Here is a 14245-nt window from a genome sequence, read left to right on the forward strand (position 1 = left end):
AACGTGGCGATACCAAATAGGAAGTACTTTGTTTATTTTTTGTTGTTACATAAATATAACTATTTATTGGTATATGTTTTCTCATTTTTTACCAGTTTTATTTTAAACTTTTTTGTTTACTTAGTCTTTAACTTTCATTACTCTGATTGCTTGTATAATGCATTGCAATGCATCATACCCATCAGTGCTGCACTGACAGAAGCCTGATACCATGTTCCTGGCATGATCTAACAAGGCCATCACCATTGGGCCCTCACGATGAAGTCTCGAGGGCACAGGTAGGAAGAAAGAGTGAGTCCCCTAGGTGTTGCAATCAATATAGATCACAGCATTTGTGGGGTTAAATGGCCTGGGGCGGTGCGGACACTGCTCCTGGCAGTGACTGTTACTTCATAGGTCACAAAATCCTTCCCTATCATGACGGAAACCTATGTGAAAGGGGTTAAGGATGTGTGACATATCTAATTTTCTGTTTGGTTCACAGTTCAGTTTTATGTTCAATTAGTTTTATTACTCAATATTGAAATCACAAATAACACTAAAGTCAACCAAATATAATATGATCAATTAAGTCATGCAGGATTAACAAAGCTTGTAATGGTTCAAAGTTTTAGACACCAACATCAATGATGCAAATTTTAAATGAAGGTGACTGTGTATATGAAGTGCCGAGTCCTATTGTGACAATGAGCCAGGTGTCTACTTTTACAAAATATATACGGTAGGTGTGGGAGTTTAAAAAAGTGTTAAGAAATTATCCTGGCTACCAGAGACACAAAATATAAAACAAACAAACCCTGACAGTAAAAAGGGTTAAAGGTGCCAAATATCAAACAGGATTACAACGTAATGTATTAATCATTTTACCTGGAATAATCACAGAAAACTTCCAAAGTGTGCGTGTCAAGCAATAGGCCACACCAGCGGAACAAGGAACGGGCTGGTAACTGCTCTACTGTCGAGCACTCTGGAATGTCATCAATGGGGAAATTCACAACAGTCTTGTCAAGGCTTATAGAACAGCCATACTCAGGAATGCCTGCAGCAAGAGTTCTTAAAAGGATGAAAACACAAACCAATCCTTTTTAATTTTAGGAATTTGTAAAAAGTGGAAACAATGCAAATGATAATCATTTTAATATTAAAAAAGTTTAAGTACGCTTTCTGCTTCTAGCATTGACCTCATCCAACCATCCCCCTGACCTGTGGATGATGGACTGAAGGACAGGAGGAATACAGATTTGAAAGATTTCTATAGGATGCCAGCTTAAGGGACCACGGCCCTAGCTGGAGGAATACAGATCGGATCCACTGACTATCATTGAACGCATGGAGAAGTTCAGAGAAGCCAGGTTGGGACAATCAGGTCACCTGGCCACGTACCTCAATGGACTGTTAGTTAATAAGCTTGTCGTTTCCTCCTCTCTGTGGGTGCCCATCAAGAGATGGGTGCCACTGGTGGGGGTAGTTGGCCCTGGAAGCCCCAAAGTCGCAGCTGCTCTAAACTCAGTGAGCCAGCAGAAAGGTGAGTCTTTGTAATTTGCACCACCTTTTGTACTTGTTGGGACTGTTCTATATGTTATTGTCTGTTGGTGATTCAATAAGGTATTGCCACACTGTTTTACCCTCACCCTGTGTTATAGGAGTAGTATTCTGCCCACGGAACAGGAGTGTGGGCATTCAGTAGGTTGAACCCTGATCCATGCGGTCTTTCTAAAGACAACCGGGCCAGCGGACGAGAGCACCCACTGTTCCTAGTGTCACCACAACAAGTAAATCACAAACCACCAATGAATAAAAATCTCTGAGCTAGAAAAACTAAATGAATGATAGTGATATAACTAGGTGTAAACAAACGGAACCATTGCCAGGTGACAGGTGTGATACCCAACATTGGAGAGTAAGCACATTCATGCCTCTACAGACTTGGATAACTTTAAAGGGAACCTGTCATGTCATTTGTAGCATCTAAAGTGTGTCCCCAGTGCGTTGTTAGTGATACAATGTGCATCACCAACATGTTTTTATCATTAAAATCGTCGCTGTAATCCTTCGCAAAAAGCACTTTATGTAGTTATATCTTACCTGCTCATTTAGTCATAGTGGGGTGCTTCATTTTATTCAGTCGCGGTTGTCGCCGCCCACACAATTTGAATTAGGTTTCTGGGTTTGAGCTGACATCACTTGAAATTCTGCGCTTGCGCAGTGTGAATAGGGGAGCTGCACTTGCGCATGTGCCGGAGCCAGTGAAGCTGGAAACTATTCACAGCTTCAGTGCACACACACGGGGAGCCACTGATCATGGTGCATATGCACGGCTCGCCGATCAACAATGCCAAAGTGCTGCTCCTCAATACACACTGCGCAAATGTGGGATTTCAAGTGACGATGGCACAAACTCGGGAACATAATTCAAACTCAAGCACACTCCTATGGCTAAACGAGCAGGTAAGATAACTATACAAAGTGCTTTTTGCTAAGGATTACAGTGGCGATTTTAATAAAAAAAACGTTTTACTGATGCACATTGCATCACTAACAACGCACTGGGGACACTGTAGATGCTATAAATGACACGACAGATTCCCTTTAACGAAAACCAGGCTGCAGATTTTTACACTAAAGATATGTATAAAATCCTGCTGACAGATTCTCTTTAAAGCTATTCTGATTAACCCCATATAAAATGTTGCTTTTCTAGTAGGTCGATATTCCTGATATATTCTTAGTCACATTCGACAGCAAAAGCCCTCAAAAATTGCTGAAAAGTCAAAAAGAAAATGTGTTTGGGATGCTGCCAAAAGGCCTACATTATAGGAGCTGCAGGAATTTCGGGTAACTAATGGGTTGAAGCATTGTGAAGGAAGGATTATGCTTTGTTTTTTTTTTTGTTTTTTTTTTGGGGGGGGTTCAGCAACTGGAGGAAATTATGAACCGTTCCAAATATCAGTCAATTTTGAGTCAAAATATTCAAACCTCTGTTAAGAAGCTGAAGAAGAATTTGACCTTTCAGCACAATAACGACCATAAGTAGACCTCCAAATCAACAAAAGAATGGCTTTTCCAGACTATGAAAATTTTGTAATGGCACAGCAAGAGCCGAAACATGAATCCAACCGAAAATCTGTGGATTGACCTAAAGAGGGCTATAGAAAAGATGCCCTCACAATCTGACAGATCTGAAGCACTACTACAAGGAAGACAGGGCGCAAAGATTTCCAATTCTAGACGAGCCATGCTGACAGATTCCTACCCAAAAAGACTGAATGCTGTCATAAATTCAAAGGGTACTGCATATTTATGCAACCACATTATTTTAGTTCTTTATTTTTCTTTTGGATTTCACTTTATTTTTCAATTGAATTGTACAAATTATAGGTGACATTATGGGTATGCTAAAATGTCGAATTATTGCTGCCAATTACGGTATCTACTTTTTTCTATGTGTTTTTGTCACAAAAATACCGTCTTTTACTGCCCTAGTAAAGAGAGTGAGATTTATGAAATCTCCTGCACACGTTGCTTATATTTTCCTTACAAAGATGAAGCAGTTACAAATCTGCAGCAAGTTAATTCTTTCAGCATTTTACACTCATTCTAATGAACGGGAAAAAAATCATAAAAAACACATGTAAAAATGTATGTTTTTTATGCAGCCAAGAAGCATATTTTTGATGCAGAAATGTGTTAAGCAAATACTGAACGTGTGTACATACCCTCCAGTTGGAAAGGGTCGAGCACGTATAGTCGGCATGTGACTGCATATATGTAAATTGTGATCACGTGACTGCCAGCTCTCATCGGCAACACCGAGGAATCACGTAGAGTGACTGCAGACTTATCAGACAATCACGTTAATGTATAAAAGCAGAACTAAACATTTAGAGCTCAAATTATATTTCTTGAAATTAACGAAAAATAAACAATGCAGCATAAAAGAAAGAGTTAAACCAGACTGTGAACTGAACGACAACTGCATTTACATCTTTACCATTTTGTAGCTGCTTATAAAAAGGGGATGTAGGAAATTACTATATATGTAAATTCAATTTAAAGGGGTTGCCTGGCACTATCTACTTCTGTATTGAAGGTGAACATGTCATCACCCCCATATACCTGCCGAGGTAAATGAGACTGTACATCTTGCTGCAGTGTAAACTTATTTTGATCTGTCTGATTTGTCAAAGAGTCTGATGTGGTCCAATGTTTTGACTGGGAGCGGTCTTTTGTCAAGGACATCCGTTGGGGGTGAAGGTAGGCAAAATTTAGTATAGCAATAACGTAAATCGTCAGATATCTTTCATATCAAAGAGGACCTGTGTGGAGCAGGAGCCGGGAATCAGGAAATATGGCAAGCAGGGTGTAAGCCCAGGGCAACAGATGTCCTAGACAAAGACTGCTTCCGGTCGAAATGTTGGACCACATCTGTTTTTGACTCCTTGAGAGATCAAAATAAATTTACACTGAAGCAAGACCTATAGGGTCATTTTCTTTTTATGATGCTGAGGTTCCTTCCTCTAAGTCTGGACCACGAGTCCTTTCTTCTTCTAATAAGCCTGCCAAGGATCGTGCATGTCAACAAGTATCGCACACATCTTGTTCAGTAGAATAGGACATGTGCGTGATATCTGCCAATGTCTGTGTGTGATTGGCAGGTATAATGAATGTGTCCTATTCTAATGAACAAGATGTGCACTTGCCTCGGCAAGCATGTGGATTCATAACATCATGGGCACCTCTCACCTTCAATGTGGAAATGAGCTGCACTGGACAACCCTGGTATTAACAATATACTATGCATTATGCTTCTATGTTCCCTAACTGTGACTGCAGGCAAAAAGCATTTTCTGCATTACATCTATCATTATTCAACAGGGCTACATAAAAATCAAGTCTAAAAATTCCGGGGACAATTTATATTTTATGGTAGCCTCGGTGACCAACATACAGTAGTTGCCATCTGGAGTCCTGAAACGAATGTTCACAACTCTTTAACCTGTATCTTTTTTGTGCATCTTTAAAACCTACCTTAAAAATTGTTTTGCTTCGTCTAAGTGTGGTGTTACCAGCAAGAAATCATCAATAAGTCTCATAAAAATGCTGCAATAAGCAAAAAGCATAACATTATAGAAGTTCAAATTACCTATGGGCACGTTGACTGTCAAGTTACATAACCTTTCTGTAAAATTCTCCAATCCCACCAACTCCATTGCCCCAGTAGCTTATGCCAATGTTTACTTGTTCATGTAACTGCAGACTTAAATCACTGACCTCAGCGGTCACGTACCATACATTCAGACATCACTGATGATGTGTGCGAGTGGCTGCAGCAGGCACATGAATGTACGACACATCACCGCTGTAGGACAAGTAAATAGACACGGCAGTAATCACTGCAATATCAACACTCCAACAACAAAGGAATTCACAGCTGAGTACTGGTTACTGAAATTTGATCACAATGCCCATTAGTAGGGATTTTTTTATGCCATAAGTGTCTGATGCTCATGTACAGTATGTGGAGAATAAGGGTATCCTAACACACCCTGCAGTACCAGGACAGACAATAACATGTCCCCAACCTATCCATGACACATTTATGTGAGTTAGGCTACTTTCACACTTGAGTTTTTTGCAATCTGTCGTTTTGGGCAAAAAAAGGATCCTGCAAATGTGCAGGATCCGTTTTTTGCCCATAGACTTGTATTAGCAACGGATCGCGACGGATGGCCACACGTCGCATCCGTCGTGCAACGGATCCAACGTGTTTTGGCGGACCGTCGGCACGAAAAAAACGTTCTAGTGAACGTTTTTTTTGTCCGTCACATCCGCCATTTTCTACCGCGCATGCGCTGATTAAACTCTGCCCCCTGCTCCCCGGACTTCAGAATGGGCAGCAGATGCGTTGAAAAACTGCATCCGCTGCCCACATCTTGCACAAATTTCACAACGTGCGTCGGAACGTTGACCCGACGCATAGCGACGGACCCGTAATGACGCAAGTGTGAAAGAGGCCTTAGGCCTCTTTCACACTTCCGCCTTTGTGCTCCCGTCGAGATACAGCGTTTTTTGAAAAAACAGGATCCTGCAAAAAAATTTGGATCCTGTTTTTTCCCATAGACTTGTATTAGCGACGGATTGTGACGGATGGCCATCCGTTTCATCCGTCGTGCACTGGATCCATCGGGAAACAGCGGTCCGTCGTCTGGAAAATATGTTCAATGAAACGTTTTTTGCCTGCGTCGGAAAAACGTGCAACAACGCATCCTGCGGCATACGTGGTCAGCTATAATGGTAGCCTATGGACGCAGGATGCGCCGTTGACTGTGAAAAGCAGGAATCCAGCGACGTATGGCGTTTTTCTCCTCTGAGCATGCCTGGAAGGATTTATATATTCATTCATTCATTCATTCATTCTTTCTTTCTCTCTCTCTCATCAATAGTAGAAAGAGAGCGAGCGAGAGAGAATTTCCCTGACGGGAAAAGACGGGACCCGTCGTTAGGATTCCTGCTTTTCACAGGCAGCGACGCATCCTGCGCCCATAGGCTACTATTGTAGCCAGTGACGGGCAGCGCAGGATGTGGCGCTGACCGATTTTCCGAAGTGCAGAAAAAACGTTCCTCTGAACTTTTTCTCTGGCCGACGGACCATTTTTTTATGCAGGATCCAATGAAAGACGGCCATCCGTCACAATCCGTCGCTAACACAAGTCTATGAGAAAATGCAGGTGAAAGACGGAAGTGTGAAAGAGGCCTTACAGAAATTGAGTATCTGCATCCGTATCCATATAAAGTACACACTGGTAACGACATTCGTGACATGATCGCTTAAAGGGAATCTGTCAGCAGGTTTTGGCTATAGGCTGAAGACAGCATGCTGTAGGGGTTAAAACACAGATTTCAGCAATGCCTCTCTTACCAAGCTCCGTGCTGCTTGTTTGCAATGATTGTTTCACCACCAGGAGCTAATCATTCCTTTGACTAGAGCAGATGCCTGCCTCCTGGTCCAACAGGCTCCCCCCTGTGATGAGCACCTCATCGTCTATGGACATTGTATATACAAAGGCTGGTGACGGCAGGGTTAGCTTCCTCAGCTCTGCTTCATTGCTAAATATAAAAGCTACAATTATGTCAGAACAGTAATTACGTTTTTATTTACCGTATATACTCGAGTATAAGCCGAGAATTTCAGCCCATTTTTTTAGGCTGAAATTGCCCCTCTCGGCTTATACTCGAGTCATACCCAGGGGTCGGCAGGGGAGGGGGAGCAACAGCTGTCTAATTATACTCACCTGCTCCTGGCGCTGTCCCTGGACATCCCTGGTTCTCCGGGTACTGGTAGCTTCTTCCTGTAGTGAGCGGTCACATGGTACCGCTCATTACAGTAATGAATATGGACTCCCATAGGGGTGCAGCCGCATATTCATTACTGTAATGAGCGGTACCATGTGACCGCTCAATACAGGAAGAAGCTACCGGCGCCGGAGAACCAGGGACACCATGCCAGGAGCAGCTGAGTATAACGCAGTGCGCGATATTCACCTGCTCCCCGTTCCACCGATGGTCGCCGCAGCATATTCCCCATCCTCTGCACTGACGCTCAGGTCAGAGGGCGTGGTGAAACGATTAGTGTGCGCCGCCCTCTGTCTGAACGTCAGTGCAGAAGACACAGCAGCGGCCGTCGGTGGAACGCGGACCGGTGAATATAGCAAGTGCCCGAGGCCTGAGAGGTGAGTATGTCATTTTTTTTTTTTATCGCAGCAACAGCATATGGGGCAAATGTCTGTATGGAGCATCTAATGTGGCCATGTGCAGCGTTATATGGGGCAAATATCTGTATGGGGCCATGTGCAGCATTATATGGGGCAAATATCTGTATGGGACCATGTGCAGCATTATATGGGGCAAATATCTGTATGGGGCCATATGCAGTATTATATGGGGCAAATATCTGTATGGAACATTTTATGGGGCCATGTGCAGCATTATATGGGGCAAATATCTGTATGGGGCCATGTGCAGCATTATATGGGGCAATTATCTGTATGGGGCCATGTGCAGCATTATATGGGGCAAATATCTGTATGGAGCATCTTATGGGGCCATGTGCAGAATTATATGGGGCTAATATCTGTATGGAGCATCTTATGGGGCCATGTGCAGCATTATATGGGGCAAATATCTCTATGGGGCCATGTGCAGCATTATATGGGGCAAATATCACTATGGAGCATCTTATGGGGCCATAATCAGCATTTGTGGAGCATTATACGGGGCAAATGTGTCTATGGAGCATCTTATGGGGCCCTTATTAACCTTTATGCAGTACTGTATGGGGCAAATGTGTCTATGGAGCATCTTATGGGGCCATTATTAACCTTTGTACAGCATTATATGGAGCATATTTTAATATGGAGCATCTTATGGGGCCCATCATGAACTATATGGAGCATCTTATGGGGCCCATCATATACTGTATGGAGCATCTTATGGGGCCCATCATGAACTGTATGGAGCATTATATGGGGCTCCTGATTCAATATGGATATTCAAAAACACTTAACCTACTGATATCTCAATTAATTTTACTTTTATTGGTACCTATTTTTATTTTTGAAATTTACCGGTAGCTGCTGCATTTTCCACTTTAGACTTATACTCGAGTCATTAAGTTTTCCCAGTTTTTGTGGGAAAATTAGGGGGGGTCGACTTATACTCGGGTCGGCTTATACTCGAGTATATACGGTATTTATTTTACACACTTGCATAGCACCATTAATTCCACAGCACTTTACAGACATCGCTGTTCCCATTGGGGCTCACAATCTAGATTCCCTACCAGCTTCTCTTTGGAGTGTGGGAGGAAACCAGAGAACCTGGAGGAAACCCACGCAAACACGCGGAAAACATACAAATTCTTTGCAGATGTTGTCCTTGGTGGGATTTGTGATACACGGTTGGATTTAGCTTCTCTTTGCCTACATCAGGCTGCTCTCAAATTAGGTAGCAAAAACCTGCTGACAGTTTCCCTTTAGAAAGGTAATGGTACTGTATTTAGTGTTTGCTAGGCATCTGTCTGTTCATCTAGAGAAATCACAGCATAATGGCATTAAAGTAACTTGCACAGTTCATCTATTCAGTAGGTAGAAATCACTGCTCTTGACTTGCTAATCCGTGACCACTAATCCACTTTAATACACGGGCCTCTCGCTTTTCAGAGTAAATGTCAACTATAACACACTACATACCTATTCTCTTGTATTCCACAGAACAACTTATTTTCCATATCGCCGTAGCACAAGCTACAAAGTAATGCTGACAACACGGATCCCTGGGGTATTCCACAACACTGCATATAATATCTGAAAAGGAAAAAAACAATTAAATTGACATTATAAAGGCTTACAGGAAAAAAGAAAAAAGTCATAATTCCCAAATACTTTTATTTAGAAATAGTTTATTATTATTATGACGCCATTTATTCCATAGTGCTTTACATGTGAGGAGGGGTATACATATAAAACAAGTACAATAATCTTAATCAATACAAGTCACGACTGGTACAGGAGGAGAGAGGACCCTGCCCGCGAAGGCTCACAATCTACAAGGGATGAGTGAGAATACAGTAGGCGATGGTAGAGCTGGTTGTTCAGAGGTTTGGTCTATCGGTGGTTACTGCAGGTTGTAGGCTTGTCGGAAGAGGTAGGTCTTCAGGTTCTTTTTGAAGGTTTCCACAGTAGGCGAGAGTCTGATGTGTTGGGGTAGAGAGTTCCAGAGTATGGGGGAAGCACAGGAGAAGTCTTGGATGCGGTAGTGGGAACAAGAGATAAGAGGGGAGTAGAGAAGGAGATCTTGTGAAGATCGGAGGATGCGTGCAGGTAAGTACCGGGAGACCATGTCACAGATGTATGGAGGAGACAGGTTGTGAATGGCTTTGTATGCCATGGTTAGGGTTTTGAACTGGAGTCTCTGGGTAATGGGGAGCCAGTGCAGGGATTGACAGAGGGGAGAGGCTGGGGAATAGCGGTGGGACAGGTGGATTAGTCAGGCAGCAGAGTTTAGAATAGATTGGAGGGGTGCGAGACTGTTAGAGGGGAGGCCACAGAGCAGGAGGTTGCAGTATTCGAGGTGGGAGATGATGAGGGCATGGACTAGGGTTTTTGCAGATTCTTTTCTTGGTTGAGGAATGTACGGATTTGGGAAATAGTTTTGATTTGAAGTCGGCAGGAAGTGGAAAGGTCTTGGATATGTGGTTTGAAGGAGAGGTCAGTGTCAAGGATTACACCGAGGCAGCGAGCTTGTGGGACTGGGGAGAGTGGGCAGTCATTTACTTTAATGGATAGGTCTGTTGGTGGAGTCAAGTGAGATGGGGAAAAATGATGAATTCTGTTTTGTCCATATTAAGTTTTAGAAATCTATCGAAGAAGAAGGATGAAATAGCAGACAGACATTACGGGATTCTGGTTAGTAGGGTGGTGATATCTGGTCCAGAGATGTAGATCTGTGTGTCATCAGCATAGAGATGATACTGAAAGCCGTGAGATTCTATGAGCTGTCCCAGGCCGAAGCTGTAAATGGAGCTGGCCCTAGGACTGAACCTTTCGGGACTCCGACAGATAGAGGGCGAGGTGAGGAGGTGGTGTGCGAGTGGGAGACGCTGAATGTCCGGTCTGTTAGGTATCATGAGATCCAGGATAGAGCCAAGTCTGTGATGCCAAGGGATGAGAGGGTCTGTAATTATAGGGAATGGTCCACTGTGTCAAAGGCAGAGGACAGGTCCAGGAGTAGGACAGAGTAGTGTCGCTTGGCCTTGGCGGTTAATAGGTCATTGGTGACTTTAGTTAGGGCAGTTTCAGTGGAGTGGTGTGACCGGAAGCCAGATAGTAAGCGGTCGAAGAGGGAGCAAGAAGAGAGGTGGGAGGACAGTTCAAGATGTACATGTTGTTCCAGTAGTTTTGAGGCATAAGGGAGAAGTTATATATGGTGATAGCTAGATACAGAGGATGGGTCAAGAGAGGGCTTTTTGAGGATATGTGTGATTGAGACATGTTTAAAGCTTCAGGGGAAAACACCAGTTGTTAGTGATAAGTTGAATAGATGGGTTAGGGTTGGGATGAAGACTGTAGTGAGGTTTGGAATGAAGTGGGATGGGATCGGGTCAAGTGCACAGCTTCACATTTTATCCAAGAGATAATCTTGTCTGTCTGGCTAGCAGCAAACCTGACCATGTGCATGGTTGCCCAGAGCTCCTGACAGATTAGGAGGTGCGCAGCATGGCTGCAGTTTATTGTGGAAGGGTCTATAAGAGATGTTGTGCTGCTAATGCTGCGGTCTGTGCCTCCAGTCTGAGCACAATGCACATTGCCCTGGCTTACTGCTAGTCAGCCTGACAGATACGACAGATACACTCTGCCTCCTTTACTCGGCCTCAAGAAGCACAAAACCCAGTCTTATTACATGGCAAGACAGCGTTCCAACAGCATATCAGAATGACTGCCATGCTCATTTACAACAGTGATAATATCCCTAGCTAAAATGAGCATTTGTTGCTAAATTAAGGTATTTTCAGATTGATTACATTTTTTCATTTAAGAATTTTTTTCTAAAACTGCAATTAAAATCAGTATCTAATTTACCTTATTTTTATAAGGATGACAGAATTTAATAGCTCTGCATATTCAAAAATACCGGTAAGTGTTTTATTTTATTTTCCCACTCAAAAATGGTATTCATAGTATCATGTACGGAAACTAAAGTGTATTGTCCGTATTTATACATTTATTATCTGCATGCAGTAGAATTGGGATGAAGGTTTGACAAAAGTCACAAAAGCAGAGACCCAAATGTAAAATAAACCATACCCAATGCTGGCTAGTTGTGTTACAACCTGTACATGTCACCACAAGAAAACTATCGTAGTTCCTACGAGTTATGTCTGTGATCTACAAGTTAAGCTACAGCTCAAATTTACCATCATGTCAAGAAGAGAGAAAAAACATTTCCAGACCTGATATTCGGTTCCAATATATTTTGTACTTTACCCATCATCTTTGGGAGGAAAACCGCCCAAGAAAACCATATTACCTTATGCACTTTGGGTTGTGGTCTCAGAGAGCCTTAATTGTATCATAAGTCATTCCAAGATAAGTGCAGTTGTGCTCAAAAGTATACATACCCCGGTAGAATTTTTGCTTTCTTGGCCTTTTTTCAGAGAATATGAATGATAACACCAAAACTTTTTCTCCACTCATGATTAGTGGTTGTGTGAAGCAATTTATTGTCAAACTACTGTTTTTGCTCTTTTTAAATCACAATGACAACCCAAAACATCCAAATGACCCTGATCAAAAGTTCACATACCCCATTCCTTAATACCGTGTATTGCCCCCCTAACATCAATGATGACAGCTTGAAGTCTTTTGTGCTGGTTGTGGATGAGGTTCTTTATTTTCTCAGATGGTAAAGTTGCCCACTCTTCTTTACAAAAAGTCTCCAGTTTCTGTAAATTCCTGGGCTGTCTAACATGAATCGGGCTGATGAGTGAACATTTGCCTCCAGTATTTGCTGATAACGTGCTGCATTTATCTTTCCTTCAAATTTGACCAAGTTTCCTGTGCCTTTGTAGCTCACACATCGCAAAAATATCAGCGATCCACCTCTGTGCTTTACAGTAGGAATGGTGTTCCTTTCATCATAGGCCTTGTTGACCTGTCTCCAAATTTAACAGTTATGGTTGTGGGCAAAAAGTTCAATTTTGGTCTGATCACTCCAAATGACCTTGTTCTAGAAGACGAGGCTTGTCTCGTTGTGTGTATTGTAGGCGAGATACTTTGAGGTATTTGCGCAGTAATGGCTTTCTTCTGGCGAATCGACCATGCAGCCCATTTTTTTTCAAGTGCCTCATTATTGTGCATTGTGCATCTTGAAACAAGCACACTGCTCGTTTTGAGAGAGTCCTGAATTTCAGCTGCTTTTATTTGTGGGTTTTACATCCCAAACAATTTTCCTGGCAGTTATGGATGACATTTTTGTTGGTCTACCTGACCGTGGTTTTGTTTTTACAGAGCCCCTTATTTTCTATTTGTTAATCACAGTTTGAACGCTGCTGACAGCCATTATCAAATCCTTGGATATCTTTTTGTATCCCTTTTCTATTTTATACAGTTCAACCACCTTTTCAAGTAGATTTTTTGACATTTCCTTTGCTTTCCCCATGACTCACAATCCAGAAACGTCAGTGGCTGGATGAAACATGCAAGAGTCTGTCTGGATCCGAGAAACTCACTCCGCTTTTATGCACACACACTGATTACAAGCAAACAGGTCACAGGTGAGGATGTTATCTTTAGTAGCCATTCAAACCCATTTGTGTCAACTTCTGTGCATGTTATCAAGCCAAAATCACCAGGGTATGTGCACTTTTGATCAGGGTCATTTGGATGTTTTGGGTTGTCATTATGATTTAAAAAGAGAAAACACAGTAGTTTGACAATAAATGGCTTCACCCAACCACTAACCATGAGTAGAGAAAAAGTTTTGGTGTTATTCATATTCTCTGAAAAATGGCCTACAAAGCAAAAATTCTGCCAGGGTATGTAAACTTGTGAGCACAATTGTATATATACAGGTAAGCAGCACATCACACCTACCGGTCATAAATTCTCAGAATATGATTGAAGATTATTTGTTGTAAGAAGGATAGCAGTTTGCTCGAGTTTTCATTCAAATAAAGGCTCTAGAAATAAAGAATTGTGGGAACGGGTTATCAATAAGCAAAGTGGAACTGACAGTACTGCACATTCAACGATTACTGACCATCATAGCGAACATTTTTTCATCTTTAACCAATTCAAGACCAGACCAATTTTGCCTAATAATGACCAGGCGCCGTTCTGATTTATTTACACAATGTGAAAGCAATTTTTTTCTCATCTGGCTTTTCAAACAATTTGAAAACATTATTTTACTAATAATGGGGAAGAAGGGAAAATGTTTCTGTTTGTCATTGTTTTTCCCTTTTAGTTCAATAGCACACATTTTCACTAACTTAGGTTGTGTCCTCCAGGTTTCTTTTTATATGGGCCAGTACAACATTTAAGAAATTGGGTAATCTTCGAATGGCTCAACTGACCCGACACAAAAAACTTCTGATAAGCATTTATAATGCTAAATACACTCCATTATCATTATCACCAGACAGCGTACGACACAAAAACTGGGGCTTTTGTTAGATGCCAGACTACCA

At 42.1% G+C, this 14245-nt stretch overlaps 1 protein-coding gene across 4 annotated transcripts in view; it reads right to left on the bottom strand.

Moving 5' to 3' along the window:
- Positions 1-14245, bottom strand: part of TERT (telomerase reverse transcriptase) — a 243696-nt gene that overhangs the window by 114189 nt on the left and 115262 nt on the right. For all 4 annotated transcript variants that reach the window (XR_013216886.1, XM_077269381.1, XM_077269380.1 and 1 more), the window contains exons 8-11: positions 13650-13735; positions 9249-9362; positions 5029-5100; positions 868-1053 (exon numbers count right to left, since the gene is read on the bottom strand). Coding sequence is in view for 3 of the 4 variants with exons in the window: in XM_077269381.1 (XP_077125496.1) it covers positions 868-1053; positions 5029-5100; positions 9249-9362; positions 13650-13735 (458 nt within the window). In the remaining variant the exon portion in view is untranslated. The remainder of the gene's footprint in view (positions 1-867; positions 1054-5028; positions 5101-9248; positions 9363-13649; positions 13736-14245) is intronic.

Source organism: Ranitomeya variabilis, chromosome 6, assembly GCF_051348905.1.
Source record: "Ranitomeya variabilis isolate aRanVar5 chromosome 6, aRanVar5.hap1, whole genome shotgun sequence".
In the NCBI taxonomy this organism is placed as follows: domain Eukaryota; kingdom Metazoa; phylum Chordata; class Amphibia; order Anura; family Dendrobatidae; genus Ranitomeya; species Ranitomeya variabilis.